The sequence below is a fragment of the Psittacula echo genome (assembly GCF_963264785.1).
Source record: "Psittacula echo genome assembly, chromosome: 7".
NCBI classification, from domain to species: Eukaryota; Metazoa; Chordata; class Aves; order Psittaciformes; family Psittacidae; genus Psittacula; species Psittacula echo.
In genome coordinates, this window is record NC_137740.1 from 52,009,363 (window position 1) to 52,028,098 (window position 18,736).

The 18,736-nt window shown below is 38.6% G+C and overlaps 1 protein-coding gene across 1 annotated transcript in view; it reads right to left on the reverse strand.

Moving 5' to 3' along the window:
* Window positions 1-18,736, reverse strand: part of COL24A1 (collagen type XXIV alpha 1 chain) — a gene marked incomplete at both ends in the record, with an annotated part of 135,486 nt that overhangs the window by 44,551 nt on the left and 72,199 nt on the right. The window contains 5 exons of the mRNA XM_080624318.1: window positions 232-285; window positions 2,163-2,216; window positions 4,110-4,163; window positions 14,122-14,166; window positions 15,101-15,154. Of these exons, the coding sequence (XP_080480444.1) occupies window positions 232-285; window positions 2,163-2,216; window positions 4,110-4,163; window positions 14,122-14,166; window positions 15,101-15,154 (261 nt within the window). The remainder of the gene's footprint in view (window positions 1-231; window positions 286-2,162; window positions 2,217-4,109; window positions 4,164-14,121; window positions 14,167-15,100; window positions 15,155-18,736) is intronic.

Consider the following 18,736-nt stretch of genomic DNA (forward strand, 5'->3'; position numbering starts at 1 on the left):
GCTGAGCATTTTTTTAAAATAGATGAGTAAATGATATAATTAGTTTTCCTGTTCCACATGGATCATCCCCGTAAAGAGCGGATGAACAGACTTTGTTTATGGATGAGTAACTTTTCATGACAGTTTTACAGACTGCAGTAAATATGAGAAACTGTTCTTAGCTTCATCAGAGCAAAAAGAATTTGAAATTGGTGCACTTTATGTCAAACCAAAGCACCATTCTATACCTACAGGTAATCCTTCTGGCCCCACAGGTCCAGGGCCGCCTGGAGGTCCTGGGTAGCCCTAGAGTTAAACACAGGCAAGACAAAACAGTTTTAGCAGAATTGTTAATATAACAATGATAAAAATTCAGTTACTTTCCTGAAAAAATTGAGGTAAGTTAATAAAGCGTTTAATCTTGCAAAATTTATTCCCAAAATTTTGTTTAGAAAACAGGTATTTGGATATATCACAATAGTCATTAAAACAATTGACATGGTTTCAGCTGGGGCAGTTAATTCTTTCTGAGTAGCTGGTACAGTGTTGTGCTTTGTGTTTAGTGTGAGAATAATATGTTGGTAACACACAGATGTTTTAGTTAGAGTAAGCACTACTTAGTAACAAGCCTAGGACTTTTCCATCTCTCGTGCTCTGCCAGTGAGGAGGGGCACATAAAACTGGGAGGGAGCAGACACAGGACACCTGACCTGAACTAGCGAGAGAGATATTCCATACCATAGAACATCATCCTCAGGATAAACTGGTGGGGACTTGGCCAGGAGCCACTAAGCACTGCTTGGAGGACAGGCTGTCTATCAATCAGCAGGTGGTGAGCAACTGACTTGTGCATCACTTGGTTTCTTGGGTTTTATTCTTCTTTCACTTTTTCCTATTACTGTTTTATTGTTGTTATATTTTATTTCAAACTGTTATACTCAACCCATGGATTCTACATTTTTCCAGTTCTGCCCATCGCACTGGATGGGGAGGAGAGGAAGGGAGGGAGCTAGTGGCTGCGTGGTACTTTGCTGCTGGCTGGGTTTAAACCATGACAGCAACTAAGAACTTTCCCCATACACAGGCACTAGCTGACAGGGATGTACCAAAACAAAAGCACTGAGTTCTACATGAATTTCAACATCCTAAGGTGAAGGCTCTGACAATGGGAGAATCCACTGAAGTGGATCTACCTATGGCAATAAGCATTACTAATAGTTGAAAAAAGTAGTTAAGATTGGATCCTATATTAATAACCCCCTTATTAATCTCTCCAATGAGACTTTTTTCATGGATCAAATGCAGCTGGTTGATGATAAATCTAGATTAGAGAGATTTAATGAAGCACAGAATGCTTAAAAAAATATTCTCCTCTGATGCATGGAACATTGGTCTGCAGCCTGAGGGTACTTGGACTCTTTCTTGCCAATGGATAGCCCAGTTCCCCACTGCAACATACGCAGGCCCACATCTGTAGCAAAACGCAGCACGTTGCCTATAATCTCCATCATCTTCTTGTAAACAGTTAAGACTTTAAGTGTTCTCTATCCATTCTAGAGCTAGCTAGCAAACACACAACAAAACCCTACCAACTTTTCCTTGAGTACTTCAACACGAACTTGACAACAGGCACGTGAGTAGTATTTTACTTCTGTACCATATCAATCTACGAAACATGACAATGGCTTCTCGACTGTCCAATGCTGCATATAACATTGCAAGCTGATTTATGACAAGTGCCATTGTCGGAAAGCCAGTCCTCTCACAAGAGTGGCACACAGGGGTTGTTTGGGTACTGCTGCACAGTAGAATTAGACAGGATGATAGTTACCAGCCTGTTTATTAAAATAACTTGTGTTACCCCAGTATACAGAGGAGATTGTTATTTTACTCTCCTTCCCTTATTTGTCTCTTCTTTCAACTGTGTTTAATTTTTTACTGTAAGGCTGCTTAAAGCTATTCTTCAAAAATGCAGTTGCTCTGCTGCTTCATTCAGTGGGTCACTTTGCAATGTCACAGATGGGATGAAGCTGCTAAATAAGACTTACTAGGAACAATACATTATAAATACTACCCTTTTCCATAAGGCTTGCACAGTCAGAAGGGTGAGAATTTATTACTGTTTTAGAAGCTAAAGTGCGTTTGTAGCACACTTATGGATTCTACCTTAACTTGCGACTTACCATGACACCTTTCTCTCCAGGAGGACCTACTGGTCCTGGGATTCCTCGCTCTCCCTTTAACAAAAGAATAAAAGGAAAACAAAAGTTAAGTGCTTTTTCCCTGACTTGTTCCATGTCCACTGAGCCAGGCATATCTAGCCAACAAGGGTAACCTGAAATAACAGCACCCCGGCAATCCAAGAGGTCTTTCATGAATACTGTAAGCCTGTAGTCTACAAGCGATTTGTCACTAAAGTGAACCACTTTTTGCAGTGCATAACACCACTGGTTCAGGGACCACCCTTCAGAAACAGTGCAGAGACCTTTTTCACTTTTATTGAACATCTGCACTCCATCTTACAAGCACACCTATGTTTTGAAAAGATGATAAAACTGAGTTTCTCTGCCTTCCCTTTTCTTCGCAGGCTGAAGAGGTCTGGTACATCAGCCCCTGCAAACTGCAGTTAGCAGACCCTTTTCTCTTTGTTGGGTGCATTATGTTTACAGTTATGTTTTTAATTCATCGAATTCACCATGGCAAACAAACAAGAAAATTTTGTTCCTCTCTCCCTCATTTCTTCAGTGTGTGTTAGGAAAGCACTGCTCTAAAAGGAAGGCCAGCCCTTCAGCAGCTGCAGAAGCAACTGGAGTACAGGAAGTAGGAAGGGTCTCTTTCTTGTCTTACAAATTTTTTTACCTTTTATTCATACCACTTCCAGTCCAAACATCAGGCGTGGATGTATATTATATCCCCATACATAGATTACACTTTTGTTGCAGACAGCACACGTGACATAGTGATAACACCGTATTTTATGTTGCACATTGCAAATACACATTTCTTTAGAACAATTATGCTGGAAGTATGTTTGTTATTTAAATCCACATAGCATGCACATTGGTACTATTTAATAGATAAAAGAGGAAGACAAATTCTACAGAAAAAGCATAGCAGTGATAACAATTATCGCACCATGAAACAGCTTGCTTCCATTTGCGGATGATAGATCTTTTACTGCCTTTTCCCTCCTACCTAAACTATCAGCACTATCCTAAGGTAATCTTTTTTGTGCTAAGCATAATTAAAAAGAACAAGAATCCTTTGACACTGAATTCTAAGAGGATATTATGATTAAAACCATATGAGACTTGTCTAAATTTAATTTTAACAAGCAGTGCTTTCTATTAATGTATTTCCTTTCACAGATTATATAAACTGCAATTAAGATTTTAATGGAAGTTCTAATACATTATTAAGAATTCTTCAATAAAATATCCAAATAGCAGCTAACAGTCTAGGTAAAATAACTCAGCCCTGCAGGGAAGAAATACAAATGGCGCTGGATCATTCTGACAAACAATTATGGGTTTATTATAATTGAAGCTGACATGCAGTTCAGTAATAGTTTCCTGTTTTTCAGTTTTAAAATACTTCACCTAAATAAAACCATGTCAAATACGCTTAAACTATTTATACTGTTCTAGTCACATTAAGTCTGCCAAACTTTTGCCTTCCTAAACACAACTATTACTGCACAGCAGACAAAGCTAACAACACTGTCTTCTTTACTCAGTTACGGTATACAGCCAAATTTTATCTTTCTACTTTTGTCTTCATTATGTAGCAGTGCAAAACCAGTGACTACGGTATAAAACAAGCATATTTTGTTTCTTGAATCTGTCAATTTCCGTGATTCAATAGCAGTGGATAGTAAAGTAAGCAACATAATATGAACAAGATATCCACTATCAGCTCTAAATTAATTACAAAGTAAAATAAAAAATACCAGATGCATACCGCAAATAACAGCATTTGGGTTACCATTTATTACATTCCTGTACTCTGAAATAGCTACAGGAGTATTAGCTTTGTCAGTGATCAGTAAACAATCTCTCACCAATATTTTATCACCCCAGTGGTCTTCAAAACGGATATTTGCTGCTGAGTAGTCAAATACGTTACAGTACCTTTTCACCAAGGCTTCCAGATGGCCCAGTTTCTCCAGGTAAGCCTGCTGATCCCTGTACAAAAAACAAGACTTATTAGTGTGATGTCTGTACTGTTCATGGTTGATAGCTCCCCAGCAACTGAGCAGCACAGCATGGCACATTTCTTCATCCCAGGGAACCACTGGTCTATTTCTGTGGGTAAAGGAGGACTGCACAAGCTAACCTGTCTTACAGTCCATCCAGGAGAATCACTGCATCTAAACACACTAACTTAAATGGCTACTCTTAGAAATGAAATCACATTATCATCATACTGTGTTACCACCTAAGTTCTGCCACCAAGCCCAGTCTTGCAGCACTAGAAGCTTTACAAATGCACAATTAAAGGTGACAATTGCTCTACTAGCACTTTGGTTTGACCACAAATTTCAAGGGGAATAAATTAAGTGGAACAAAGTAAAAGCCAGTCAAAACAAAAATTACATTGGATCAGGTGTCAGAATTTTCCCTTTAAGAGCTGTAGCCCTAAATGCCTTTGAAGTAGGGGATCAGAGCCTTTCAGCCTCTCAAAAATGAAATAACTCTCCTGAGGCTCTCCCACAAATTTCCACTGGATAGAACAAGTACCACCATATGGGATGAGAAACACAAGAGGAAGTATTTTTACAAAGCTTATTCCCAGTGCTTGCAATATCCTCTTTATTATGAAAATAAAAGAAAAAGAAAAAATATAGTTCAAGGCCCCAGTTGAGAAACATATGAGGCAGTGATCATGGAAAATAAAAGCAATAGGTGTCCAGAGTACAGTGCATGACTGCTCATGAAAGATGACAGAAATGCATGAAGAAGAACCTAGTAGAGACATAATTTAAAAAAGCATGAATAAAATGGCAATTCATACACTGGCATTGCTACCTTTCATGTATAGGAATGTCCCAGCTTTAGGAGCACTACACTAGCAAGTAAGTTTTTTTTCTAAAAAGTGTAACTTCTGAGCTCACTAGACTGCTCATATTATTTTCAAGAGCCTAGTAATAATCTATTCAATCAAAATAATTTCAAAGCAGACATTTCAATCCGAGATCTCTTCCTTTCGGGGGGGGAGATACTTACAAGTTTTGTAGCTTTTACCTGTATACCTGTATAATTTCAATACAATTCACCGTCAAGTACTTTAACATAACATGTACAAAGTAACTGATGTTTTATAATAGCTTCTTATTTTCCTGGGCTGCTAGCTACTCTGGAAATCTCACAATTTAAATATATTGCAATGAGCATTGATACAGCTGCCTTCGAGGCTCACATACTGGCACAAACTACTTTCTGGAAGGGAGTAAAGAGATAAACAGGCATTTCTATGTCTACTGGACTGGTGTATTATGTGTGAGAACTTGTGTATTTTATGTCAGAACTGAGATGTCTCTTGGCTTGGCAGCAAAGATTCATCCTGGCAACACTAGCACTAGGATGATGCCCAGACGTCACTGCCAGGAATGAGGGACGTTCACGATGAACTCTGAGAGCGAAAGCTACCACTGCTACCAGTCATGGCCAACAGCAGACCCTGGTACCAGGCAGAAACCTGTGAGACAAAGAATTACCCTGTACTCTTGCTCATCAAGATAAAGTGTGTGGAGGTACGATTTCAAAGGTCTGCAGACTAATCACTTAGATTCTCTTATTCCAGAAAGGACAGAAGACATAATCAGAGCCAAGGTGTAACTCAGAACTACTCTGAACCATTCTACCATACAGCCTCTGATCAAGTCCCCTTTTCAATTAAAAAGTATTGTCTTTCTGACTCAGGTTCTCTGGTCTGGAAAAGAAAAAATGACTAGGAAGCAGTGACTGTGAATGTGCTGTTGTATTACCCAGTACATTAGGACTAGCCTATAATACCTTCCAGAGTGAGGACGAAAGCTGGCTATTAGATAGTTTCCTAGATACTGGCTGTTCCTCAGAAGAGAGTAGTTAAAAAAAAATTAGAGTAAAAACACTAGAAGAAGAAGAAAGTTGGTTTTCATTGATACAAAAAATGGGAAAGAAGCTCTGAATAAGAAGTGGGCATGTATGTAAAGTGAAACATTAGCCAAGGTGAAAAAAAGAACTGAAGCCAGTGCAATGGCAAAGGCAATAAGGACTTCAAGAGGAATGAATGAGAAAGAAGTTCATTACAAGTTAATTAAATGCTCTTCCATCCCTCCATTCAAAACAGAGTGTCTGATACTGAGACAAAGCTAGGGCAGGTATTTGTAGAGGCACAACAGAAAAAAAGCTTACTTAAGAATATAATTTTGTTTCTTAAAACAATTAAAAGCATACAGTGAAGAGAAATAGCAATCAGAGCAAAACATCTTATTCTGCCAATAAATTAGCCATAAAGTGATGTTTTCCCTATGGACTTCTACAAAGATCACGCTGTTCCTTACATCCCAGATTTGGACTGGTTTATTATAAAGACCAGCAGCTAGTACTGGACTGATGTTTCAACTCTCCCTCTTATGTCAGGGCATACATACAGTCCAGAGCAGCTTTGTTGAGCCAGTGTCTTCCAGCATCACTTCAATCCTTTAGGGAGTGGTGGTGGATTCCAAAAATCAAATAAAAATCAAATTGAATGTACTAGCCAACAGAAAAGTAAAGCAAAAAAAACCAGAAATGGTAAAAAACCCAAAAAAAACCCAACAAAAAAATCGCACATCACCTTATTGAAAAAAATAGCAATAAACTTTCTTTTACAAGAATTTGTGTAGAACTCTCCATGACAATAACAGCATTTTAGAAACCTTCCTGACAGGAGTATTTTTGTGGAAACTTAATCACAGACCTGATCTCACAAGCAGCACATGCTTGAGAAAGACAAATAGAAGGTCCAGGGCATATGCTCTGTGTTAGAAACTGGACTGTAGTTGAAGAATTGAAAACGCATTGTACACTTAATGCAAACCCAAGTATGGAGTAATCCATTGAAAAGCTTGGAAGTGAGAAATAAATATTCAACTGGTTCCAAACATTCCTGTGAAAGCAGTTACCTGTTGTATGATAACACACTCTTCTGTGGCAACTGAAAATTTTCCGACCCAATGCTATTTAGAGTTCTGTATTTCCAAACATTTTTAATTAACATTATTTAAATAAGGTAACATTATTTTAACAAGGTGACATAAGTAAATTATAAAGTAAATAAATAAGTAAAATATCTTGACTCATTAACATTTTCATATGAACTTTTTTGGTATTTCTGATTAATTTTCATTAAAATTTATCCTGAATCTGTGCTGAATCACTTCATCCAGAACCAGCATTCAGCAATATCATAATCTCTGCCTGCTCATTAAGATTCCCAGTTAAACATTTCTTTAGTAGGAGTCCATCAGTTTCATATTTCATGAAGGAGTTTATTGGCACAGTAAGCAGAAAAGCCCAAAATGAGCCAACATTTCGGTTTGATTTTAACAGATCAAAATCTACTTGAGAATCTCTGAAAATTCAACGATCTATGTTTGAAAGACAACCAAGGGTGATGTACAGGAGGAGGAAGAAAAGTGGATGCTCTAACAACCAGCTTCTACTATTTCACACCCAGATTTTAGATAGAAAATTACTTCTACAACTCACAGTATTATAGAAATATAAAAAAAAAATTATAATAGTAACTATTAACCCAAGCTCTGTTTTGCTAGCTGGACATAATGGTAGTAACAAATATTTTAAAAATCAACCTATTTGGACCCTGCTATCACAGGCATTAATACTGGATCTGTTCAGGTATGCCTCTAACAGATGTGACCCAGATCAGGCCTAGACAAAAATTAGGAAGAAAGCATGAGGCAGGGTTTATATTGGCTGCTATTTGGGCTTCACAGCCTCTGTAGAAGAACAAAAGGTAGCTGACCTGTAAGAAAGGAGGTGTCATGTTAAATTGATAGTGTTTGCTCCAGAGCAGGTAAGTCTTGGATTTCTGGGTGAATTTGTATCAGATCAGCGCTTTTATGTGACTTTCTTCCATCTGATCAAAACCAGGATATTACTGAACCAAAGACTTTCAACAGAGCCTTTGTATAGACCATTTCCTTACTGCTGTAACAGTATCAGGTATGAACTGAATACAGTACCTGTTAATGTCCTGCACTTACAGGTGAGAATAACCTGAAGGATAAAAAGAAAGCCCTGTCTTCAGACCACTGGGAAAGCTCAATACAACTAATCAACTAACTTGAAAACAGTGCCACGTTCGAACTTGTCATCTGAGGAGCTCCTGCCTGGCAGCTGCAAAGACTGCTGTATGCCACTTAGCAATGGGTTTGTGTGGGCCTTTTTTCTTATTCAGGCTGGTGGCTTCACCCCTAAACCTTAGAAACTTTTCTACCTCATAGCCACAGTACTAAAAATGTTACGAAGTAACTATGAGATCACTCAGGATTATGATGGCAAGCACAGTATTTGAAAAGCAGATGTTATTTTCTTTTCTTTGACACTGAGATCTGTCTAGGTGTTTTGTTGGTTTTTTTTTTTTCCATCTGTTGAGAAAGCTGTTTGGCAATCAACCAGAGGTGATAATCTGAGTGAAAATCTCTGTTTTGCTACTGCCAGTGGAGCAAATGAATGAAAACAGACACGCACCATATTTCTACCTCACAGATGATGCTTCTCTCGATTTTTTTAAAGGACTAAGAACTTCCACTACCTGAATATTTGGAAGGCAAAATGTACTGACACCATTCCTTAACCTACAGCAGCTGTAGGAAAGAAATAAATTGGTTAAATTTTACTTCAGATACACTGGTGTAAAGAAGGATAATTCTGTTTGACAGTGCTATGCTCAGAAGCACTATCAAGTCCTTCAAGAAAATGAGCATCAGTTTAAAAAAGCTAACCTATGGCTATTGTAACCTGTTTCCCTACTATTCTTGAGAAAATAACCTAGCAGCAAGGGCAGTGTATCAGGCCATCAAGGGTAAAACCAAGAAGCACAACATAGACACAGAAGTATCATTATTATCATTCACTGTAAAACCTTCACAGAACTTAACCTTAACCTGCATCCAATTGCTTTCTGAAAGCAGTGGAACTAGTTCCCTCTTCTGAAACCCTTGGCAATACCCCCCTGATTCACCAGTCTTTTAAAAAAACCCCACGTTTTCCTCAATTGACTTCTCTTTTGGCCTATGGCTTACAGTTCTCTTTTGCATATCCCCAAAGCCCAGACTTTAAAGAACTCCTAGTGAGCATCCTGAAAACGTCAGTTAAAGCCCCTTTAGATTTTTCTTTAAGCAAAAGTTATTGCAGTTTCCATTCTCCATGAATTAAGCATCCCTGGTGCCTAATCCGGCTAATTTTTACCTCTGAAGGACATTTTCTGGGTCTTTGAAGATAATTTTTCCAGGATTTGTGCTCATGAGCTCTACTTATTCCAGTTTGCCCTTGTGACACCAGCTGTACATGCTGCAGATGATAGTTCTACACTCGTACTCTGCGTTATTATATGTATAAATGTCAGTGATTTCTAATTCATAAGTGTATGGGACAAGGTCTGAATTTCTGTAATGGAGCTGGCAAAGAGAAATTGGAATTAACTTGCACTTGGTTATCCTACTCCAAGGGGTTAAAACTTAAATGGGGGAAGTTTAGATTGGATATAACGAAGAAGTTCTTTACTGTAAGGGTGGTGAGGCACTGGAATGGGTTGCCTAGGGAAGTTGTGAATGCTCCATCCCTGGCGGTGTTCAAGGCCAGGTTGGATGAGGCCTTGGGTGGCATGGTTTAGTGTGGGGTGTCCCTGCCCATGGCAGGGGGGTGGGAACGAGAAGATCTTAAGGTCCTTTCCAACCCTTACTATTCTATGATTCTATGATCCAGCATGGCCCAGTCTGGGTAAACACTAGCATTACCAAACAATATCACAGTCCTGACAAGTAATTATTTAATGTTCAGATCAGTTCAATTTTGTGCCATAAAATGTGAACAATAAATCATATTCTTAAATCATCCCCCACAACTTAACACAGGTCATTTTTATGAGATGCTTGAAGTTGGTTTCAGATATTTGCTATCCACCACTGGATAACATCTGATCTAAGCATACAAAATCCAATTACACACATCAGCAAAGCAAGATTTTCCTTCTCCAAATATAAGGGCAATTTTATAAGTAGCCGAGGTGGTTGTTTTCTTTGGCATGAATCCCAAAGGATTTTGTCTCATCAGCACTGTAAGTTTGCTCTGCCTGATGTCTCTTACTATTCACTATCCTAACCCATTGTGCTACAATTGGATCTGATGGTCCTGCAGTTAATGGAGTATCTTGCAGCAAAGGACAGCTGCTGAGTCTTACTGCAGCTTTTGGCTCTGCTTAGCCAAGCAGCACTACCCAGATCTGTCCACCTTCTTCTTTAAACAGGGTGCATGCTGTAGACAGAGAAACATCTTTTGTTGTAGGACTTGATTAAGTAATAGTGTCTGAAGTTTGATCTTAGGCACTTTCCTGATCTAGTATTAAGATGGGTGTCATTTTAAGCTTATGAGCACAGTGAGCATTTTAAGTTACTCTACTCAGTTTCCACACTGGACAAGCATCCAGAAATACTCTGGCAGAAATGTGCTCTGAGTCCGCAGTTTCCTGTGACCTAAGAAATGTTTGACAATACAGCTTCTAGCCCATTGACAAATCTGTATTTCAGTACATATCCCATCTAGCTACACTGAATAACCAAGCACTATGGCCCAATCTCTGCTGCTGAAATTTCCCTGCTTGTGCACAGTTGCCATCTGTATTTTTTTAAGCACATATTGAGCAGTACTTGACCCGGAAAAGCTGCTACAGAAAAGCAATAACTATTCTGGTACCTCATGCAGCAGTGACAGATATATTAGTCAAAGACAGATATACTAGACAGAAGATGGATGAAAGCAAGAAAAGTAAGAATATAAAAAAATGAGTTTTCTTTTGGAGAACTGCAACACTGAGATGGATTCCCCATTGCTAAACCCCCCCCCCAAACAACAGATAAACCAGAAGGGAGTGGGTTGTGTGCAGAAGGAAGAAGCCATACACAGAATTTTATTAGATACTGGACTTCCTGTCAACATTTCAGTAATTTCTTTTTCTCTTTACCTTTACTATTGAATACAGTAATTGCACATTGTTTAGTACTATTTGTGTGTGTGTGTGGCGTGTTTGATTCCAGAGATGTTCTGGAGTCATCATGTATGCCACCAGAGCCAACACTGAATAGCAGGGAATGGATTTATCTGTGAATTAAGAAATATGTATTCTCTCTGCACGCCAAAACAAAGAAAAATTACTTGTCACGAACAGAAGCTGGTGAGAATCTGGAAGTAAAAACTGCATCCAAAGTGTACATTTCGCGTCAGGACTCACATCTGGAAAACCACTATCTGCATATGAGAAAAGCAATCCTCTTCCTGCTAGTACTTTTCAACAACTTAGGAAAAGCTTAACTGTTACAGATTACAGTGGTGAATAAAGTGAAAGCATTTTGAAAGGTCTTCTGTGAGTTCTGCCGAGTGTGTTTGAAAGGCTGTCTCTTGTTCTTGATGGTTTACCATTGGCCTTAACCAGAAAATGATAGATACTATCCCCCTAAAGACCATGTAGTGGGTGTTGGTTCTCTGATGCCAGGTAACACAAACGTAATATAATAGGATCAAGGGCCTATGAAACTCATTTGATTAAAATATGTACATAGAGCAGAAGACATTTTATAATTCACAAGTAAAAATAAAGAGTATTTATCAATAGCTTAGAAATCACTTCAGCTCTCAGGTATCTCATGTCATCCTTTATCATATACAAATTCTCCAAACTGCAAGTGTGGGAAGTGGTAATTAATGATGGGCCATAATTATCTTTCTTTATAACACTAACAGGGCTGCAACATCCCCTTTTCAGCATAAAGACTATTTTTGGTATTTTATTCCTGCAGCCTGTCCCTGATTCAGTTAGGTAGGTAGTATGATTATTTTATTAATCATCACTGCAACATATAATCATTGATTATATATTTGAGCTAGTGAACTGAATTAGAATGGAGCTCATTTAGCAGTGAATGATATTATGTTCATATAAAATACCTGAGTTGTGGAAAATGTGGGCACTCAATTCGAGTTCACTGAGGAACTAAAAAAGCCCATGACAAAAACAGAAATTTAAGCTTAAATAACCAGCTTCTGTGACTGCTTATGCACTACTATTAATGAAGTGACTTACAACTTAGCTTAGCTTTGCCTTGTGTTGAGGATTTTGGTGCATGTGGCACTGTGCAACAGAGTAAATGCTATCAATTTTCCCTAACACAATACAGGCTAAAAAACAACCCACATGTAATAAGAGCTTCAACAAGAGATTATATTACTTTGTCCCAGTACAGAGTAATTTCTGCATTTTTCCATAAAAGCAACATAGTGTTACAATGTCCCATCTATTCTGCTCTACATCTACATCTCCATTCTCCAGTACTCACCCAGGTTTGCCTTAATCATTCAGCAATATAAAGAACCCCAGATTTTCCAAATGGTATCATAAGGAAACTATTCTCTTACAGCTCTGATTACAACCTAACAAAATGAAAGTTTTGCTACGTATAAACTGCTGAACAAAGCTAAGCATCAAGCTGCTGCTAGCTATACTCGCTACGTTTAGAGATATGCTGGCTGATCATACGGTGTTACACAACACTACTGGTTCCTGTCTAAGCAGACACTTTTAACTGACTGAGAGTCCAGGTTCTCAGTACCTTTCCCTGGAGCACAGCCTTCAGAATGCACAGAGGAGCTGGTCTTGACTTACAAGCAGTTCAGACAATTTTAGCAGTAACCAACCATTCAATATGCTGTCTGGAGTATATCTGCTTGGTATTTTTCAACAATGCAAAAAGCTGAACAGTGTTTATGTTAGTACAGCACTGAGCTCAAACCAGTGTGTGGTACCTCTCTTTGGCATACATTATCTTAAGAAACATGACCAATTTCATTATCTTCTATGCAACATCTGGGTAACTCAAGCATGGGTCAATAAGCACACACTTGCTCATAATTCCCAAACACAAGTTAAAAAAACAAAAGGGCAGGAGATGAAATTAAGCAGAGACAATCACAAGGCAATAGGTTTAAGTGATAATGATCAACTGCAAAAGTGCCTACAGTGAACGAACTGGGAAAGATAACTTTTAAAAAGGACTGCAGACTCTGGATAACAAACGAGTAACAACACGCTGCTACAAAAATGGGCACGTGTACGCAATAATATGGCTTCTAAGAAGCAATTTTCCCTTTCTCTCGGCAGTCTGAGTGGTTTGGGCAGTAAGCTGGGGTCACAGATGTTTAGGTGAATTAGAAACAGTCTACAGGACAGCAAGAATGTGACTTATCTAGAAAACATGAAAGGCTAAGTGAATTGGGACAGTCCCAATTGGAGGCACACAATAACAAACACAATTTGTAAAATGCTGTTTGCAAAAGAAAGTCTGATTATACAAGTAGAACGTTTTAAAAATAAGGATGGAGAAGCCCTGGGCTGCCTACAGGTCATGGAGCCTTTGTACTTGGAGCTTTTTAGTAACTGGTTATCCAAATACTTGTCAGGAGTGATACAAAGAGAACTGATCCTGCCTAGGCAGTAGAGGATGGAGGTCACCTGGAGCTCCGTGATTTTATAAAAGGGAGACAGAACAAGTCTGCAAAATACATCTCAGGCTAAATGCAGCCTCTCAAATGATTTAACTGGAAAAGGATCACTCACTCACTTACTTGAACGTGCTTTGGAAGATCCCTACAACTACCTACAATGTTCACGCAACCTAATAGGAAAAAGGCAGAATTTACTCTGGAAAATAATGCGGATTTTCTTTAAATAGTACAATTCTGAAAGACAACAAAAGGTATAGCCAACACCCTACAGCTTCAAAGGAAAGCAAGCTTCATCAGAAGGTTACTGCCACAAATTACTCATTCACTCTCAAATAAACAAAGAATTAAAAATAAAACCAGAAAGGGAACTCAAGCTTACTGCTTCACCAGTTTTCCCAAATTTTCCTTGATCTCCTTGTTCTCCCTGTTAAATGTAGAAAACAGATGATGTAGTTCATTAAAAATGTAATTTCTTTCATATGTGTATATTGAAGTCCTCTATTTTCCTAAGAGCCTCTTTTATTTTCTAGATCACATCTGCCAGTTAAAACTTTAAAACCCAAAATTAAGCAACCAGCAAAAATTTAATTTTATCAGTGGCTAATTTTGATTTTGTAAAAAGATGCCCCAATGTATTTAGGACTTGCCCACAAAAATGAACACTATGTATTAAGGGCTCATTTAATACCTTGAGTCAGCAAACACTACAAATAAATGATTTTGTTTTTATTTTAATCTTCCTTTCAGCAAATTTCCTTCATTATTTTACAGCTGCTTCAAAAGCAAATGTTTTTTAAAAGCAAAAGTGTAAAAAGTAAATGGACAAGGGGCAATGGGTTGAAACTTAAACAGGGGAAGTTTAGATTGGATATAAGGAGGAAGTTCTTCGCTGTGAGGGTGGTGAGGCACTGGAATGGGTTGCCCAGGGCAGTTGTGAATGCTCCATCCCTGGCGGTGTTCAAGGCCAGGTTGGACAGAGCCTTGGGTGGCATGGTTTAGTGGGAGGTGTCCCTGCCCATGGCAGGCGGGCTGGAACTTGATGATCTTGAAGTCCTTTCCAACCCTAACTATTCTATGATTCTATGAAATGTTACCTGTGCATACTATTGGCAATTTTAACTTTATTAAGAAATACTAGGAAAAATTGACATTTTGAATTTTAACAAACCTTTCCTCCTTCTCCCAAAAACCTTCGAACTGGCACTAATTATTTGATTAGTTAATTACCAGTATGATATTTTACAGAAGCATGCGTACTCACATCCTTTCACTGCCATGCCATTGTATGCAGCAGTGTATAACTGTACATAGTTCATACTCCAAACATACTTTACTTCCTACACAAAAACGTTACTTACCTTCAAACCTTCTGGTCCAGGATCACCTACATAACCCTTCTGTCCTGGCTTCCCCTAAAATAATGATTAGAATAAAATGATGTAAATATTTTTAAAAAGATAATTTCATCCCAATTTCTGTATTTATCAAAATACATGCACTCAAAAATTTACAGTTTACCTGTATTTAATTCAAGCATAACCAATGCTTGAAGCAAGTATTTTTACAAATTTGCACCTGAAAACACACTCTTGATTATTACAGCAAGTACTAGCACAGTAATCAGAATGCGTGTTAACTCTTACAGCAGTTGACACTGAAGAAAAAAAGTCACAATCCAAGAATCAATCACATATCAACTTAACTTCAAAAAACTTATTGAGGAGACAAAGAAAAGGCAAGGTCATATACTCTCCTGACTAATTCCAGCAGAATAAGGACTCACACTAACAGAATTTGATGTCTAGACTTTAGGGACTGTTGTTGTAACTGTCCTTCCTCAATCAGAAAAGATCAGCTTAAATATCCTCCCCTCTTTGTTTACCAAATTGATTAGCTTAAGCATCATCTCTCTCAACTACCATTTTGCTGGTGGTGTCTTGTGGCTATGATACTCTGATAATAACATATTGTTACCTGGATGAAATACAGCAACACCAATCAGAGCAGGAGGCCATGAAGTGCTGAGATCTTTGAAGTATTTTATAATATACATCCCTCCATCTGCTGTCACTCACACATATCCACAAAGGCACATAAACCAGAATGCTTCTCTCCTGAATTTTCAATTAGGTACTTATAACTTAATTACGTTTCAATTTTGGAAGGTAATTTTCCCTCCAGATACACTTTATTTCCTCTACAACATAAACCTTGGCCTAACCATTTGGTTATCTAAACAGCATAGCCCTGCTTAGACAAACTTTCCCCATCTGCTCTGAGGCAAAGACCCTAATTGAAAAGTAACAGTTCAATGGAGCGGATCTGGCTCTTGAGCAAGTTGCTAATGAGATTGCTGAAGCCTAACAACTGGAGAAAGAAAATTAATTCAACATTTTAATGTTTCTGTATAAAAACGATGGGGATTTCTGCTAAAAGGAAATTATCAGCTGTCGTTCCAGCAGACTGAATAATTGCAATCACAGGACTCTGTAATGAGAGCTTTCCTTTCCACATCAGCAGTCCCGAGACAAGAGCAACTAAATCAACAGATAACAAACAGGTTTCTTCAAAGAAAATGGGATTTTTCCATTTGGCTCCTTTGTTCTGGCTGCTCTGTGCCTGTCTTTCAGAGCACAATGTTAGTTTCTGAGCACCTGATAAATTCTCTACATGGCTTTAAATTATCCTGTCTTAATAGGTTCTATGACTTCTCACATGACTCCCTTTGTACCTCTCTTGTTCTCTCTCTGCCTGCCTGAGTGATTTCATTTTGCCCTACAAGTTCCAACAAATATCACTGCTTTTGAAACATATTTTTGCTTTTGCCAGTGGATTAAAACATAGTACAGCCAGGAATGCAGGCAGAAAAGACTGTGAAAAGAAGTTGTAAGAGACCCATATAAAGCAAGTCATGTCTTTCCACAAGGCTTAGCAAAGTGAGTGACAAAAAAACCCCTCAACAAACAAACTACCAAGTGATGGCTTCTGCAGTTTACTACATGCTGTTTAACTACTTTGCTGCAAGGAACCTCAAGGTCTTAGAGCAAGACTGTAACATAAAAATGTTTGAAACTAAATTAACTGAAAGAAAACTAGTGGCCACTGTTAACCATCTTGATAATTTCAGTCCTGGAGTTACAACTTGTAAAGGTTTCTTGGCTGTAGCACCCCAGCTATGTACTAGCTGCAAAGGACACACAACAGATGCAAGTTGATCAGAAAATGGAACAAATGGCTTTAACTAGTAAAGCTATTTGAAACAACTAGATTTGGCTTTAAACAGAACTGCAATACCACTGTAAATTACACATGGAGAAAAAGCCACTGACAGAAGGTTAAACTAGGGATGGCTGCTTTTCTGCTTGCAAACTCCTGAGAAAATGACTCTTCCAGGGCAGGGTAATCCTAAAGGAAATGTCTGTTTCCTAAAATATTAGCTGAAAGTTCTGCCCTTCTTCTTCAGGAAACAGCAACCTCCTGTGCTTCCTTTCACCTCACAATGCACTGATACAGGTGCATATATTTTAATATAAATATCTTTCACTATCACTCTATTCACAGCTCTCCACAAGCTCCTTGTATGTCTTCAGCCCATAGGAAGACACATACCACCTTCAGAAAACACTGCACTGGGGAAGCAGGGCAGCTTTGACCTAACTTTCTTCCACCTTCAGGAAGAACTGTTCACCTTATGACTATATAGGTACCATCTTTTGTTTTACACATCTCTCAAAGTAATCAATCCACGACAATTCCTCTTTACGTTCTAGTTCAAAACAATCCCATGCCTTTTAATTGCATTTTCTGATAGAATTCTTTTAAATGCATTTTCTGATCCTGCACTACAGATTTTAAAAAAATAAATAATAAAGTGCATCAACGATTGCACTGACTGAGGTGAGCTACACTGATGGGTATAGTGTTACTAATTGGATAGTCTTTGAGAAAGTGAGTTAACTGGGAGGAAACTGAATAAACACAGTCACTCTTTAAACTGTTTTGACAGGAGAAGTAAGCAGACACTAAAAAAAAAGTAAACTAGCTTTTTTTTTTATTTAGAAGGCTTAATATAAGGCAATATATGAATGTGACTTTGGAATAAATGGGTAAGAAAGTTGTGAAACGGATGAATGAAAAATCAAATTGTGTAATCAGATTCAGCTCAAAATCGTCTCCCTAAATTCAAACAGGCGGAGCTCTGTGGAACCCAAGATGCATCCCAAGTGGGGAATCATCATCAGTTTTGGCTCCTGTTATTTTAGACACAGGCTGGGACCTGAGAACCAGACTGCAGGTTCACACTCACCTTTTGTTCCAGTAGAGGATGACCTATTTTGCCATCAGCATTGGTCAGGTGGGTCCCAGGGGTTTCTGATCTCATGCATGTTTTTTAAAGCAAATGTTAGAAACAAAGGCAGCGGTGGGAAGGGATGGGGGAAAATGAGGTGGAAAAATGTATAGCTGCCTGCTTGGTGCATACCTAAACCTGAACTGGGGGCTGAGTGCTTTGACCTGAAAACTACACAGTAAAAGAAATGAGGAATTCCAGAAGCACTAGAAACCTGCTCCAGATGTGGTGAGACCACATCTGGAATATTGTGTCCAGTTCTGGGCCCCTCAGTTCAAGAAGGACAGGGACCTGCTGGAGAGAGTCCAATGCAGGGCGACAAAGATGATTAAGGGAGTGGAGCATCTCCCTTATGAGGAAAGGCTGAGGGAGCTGGGTCTCTATAGTTTGGAGAAGAGGAGACTGAGGGGTGACCACATTAATGTTTATAAATATTAAAAGGGTGAGTGTCACGAGGATGGAGCCAGGCTCTTCTCGGTGACAACCAATGGTAAGACAAGGGGTAGTGGGCTCAAACTGGAACATAAGAGGTTCCACTTAAATTTGAGAAGAAACCTCTTCTCAGTGAGGGTAACGGAACACTGGAACATGCTGCCCAGGGAGGTTGTGGAGTCTCCTTCTCTGGAGACATTCAAAATCCGCCTGG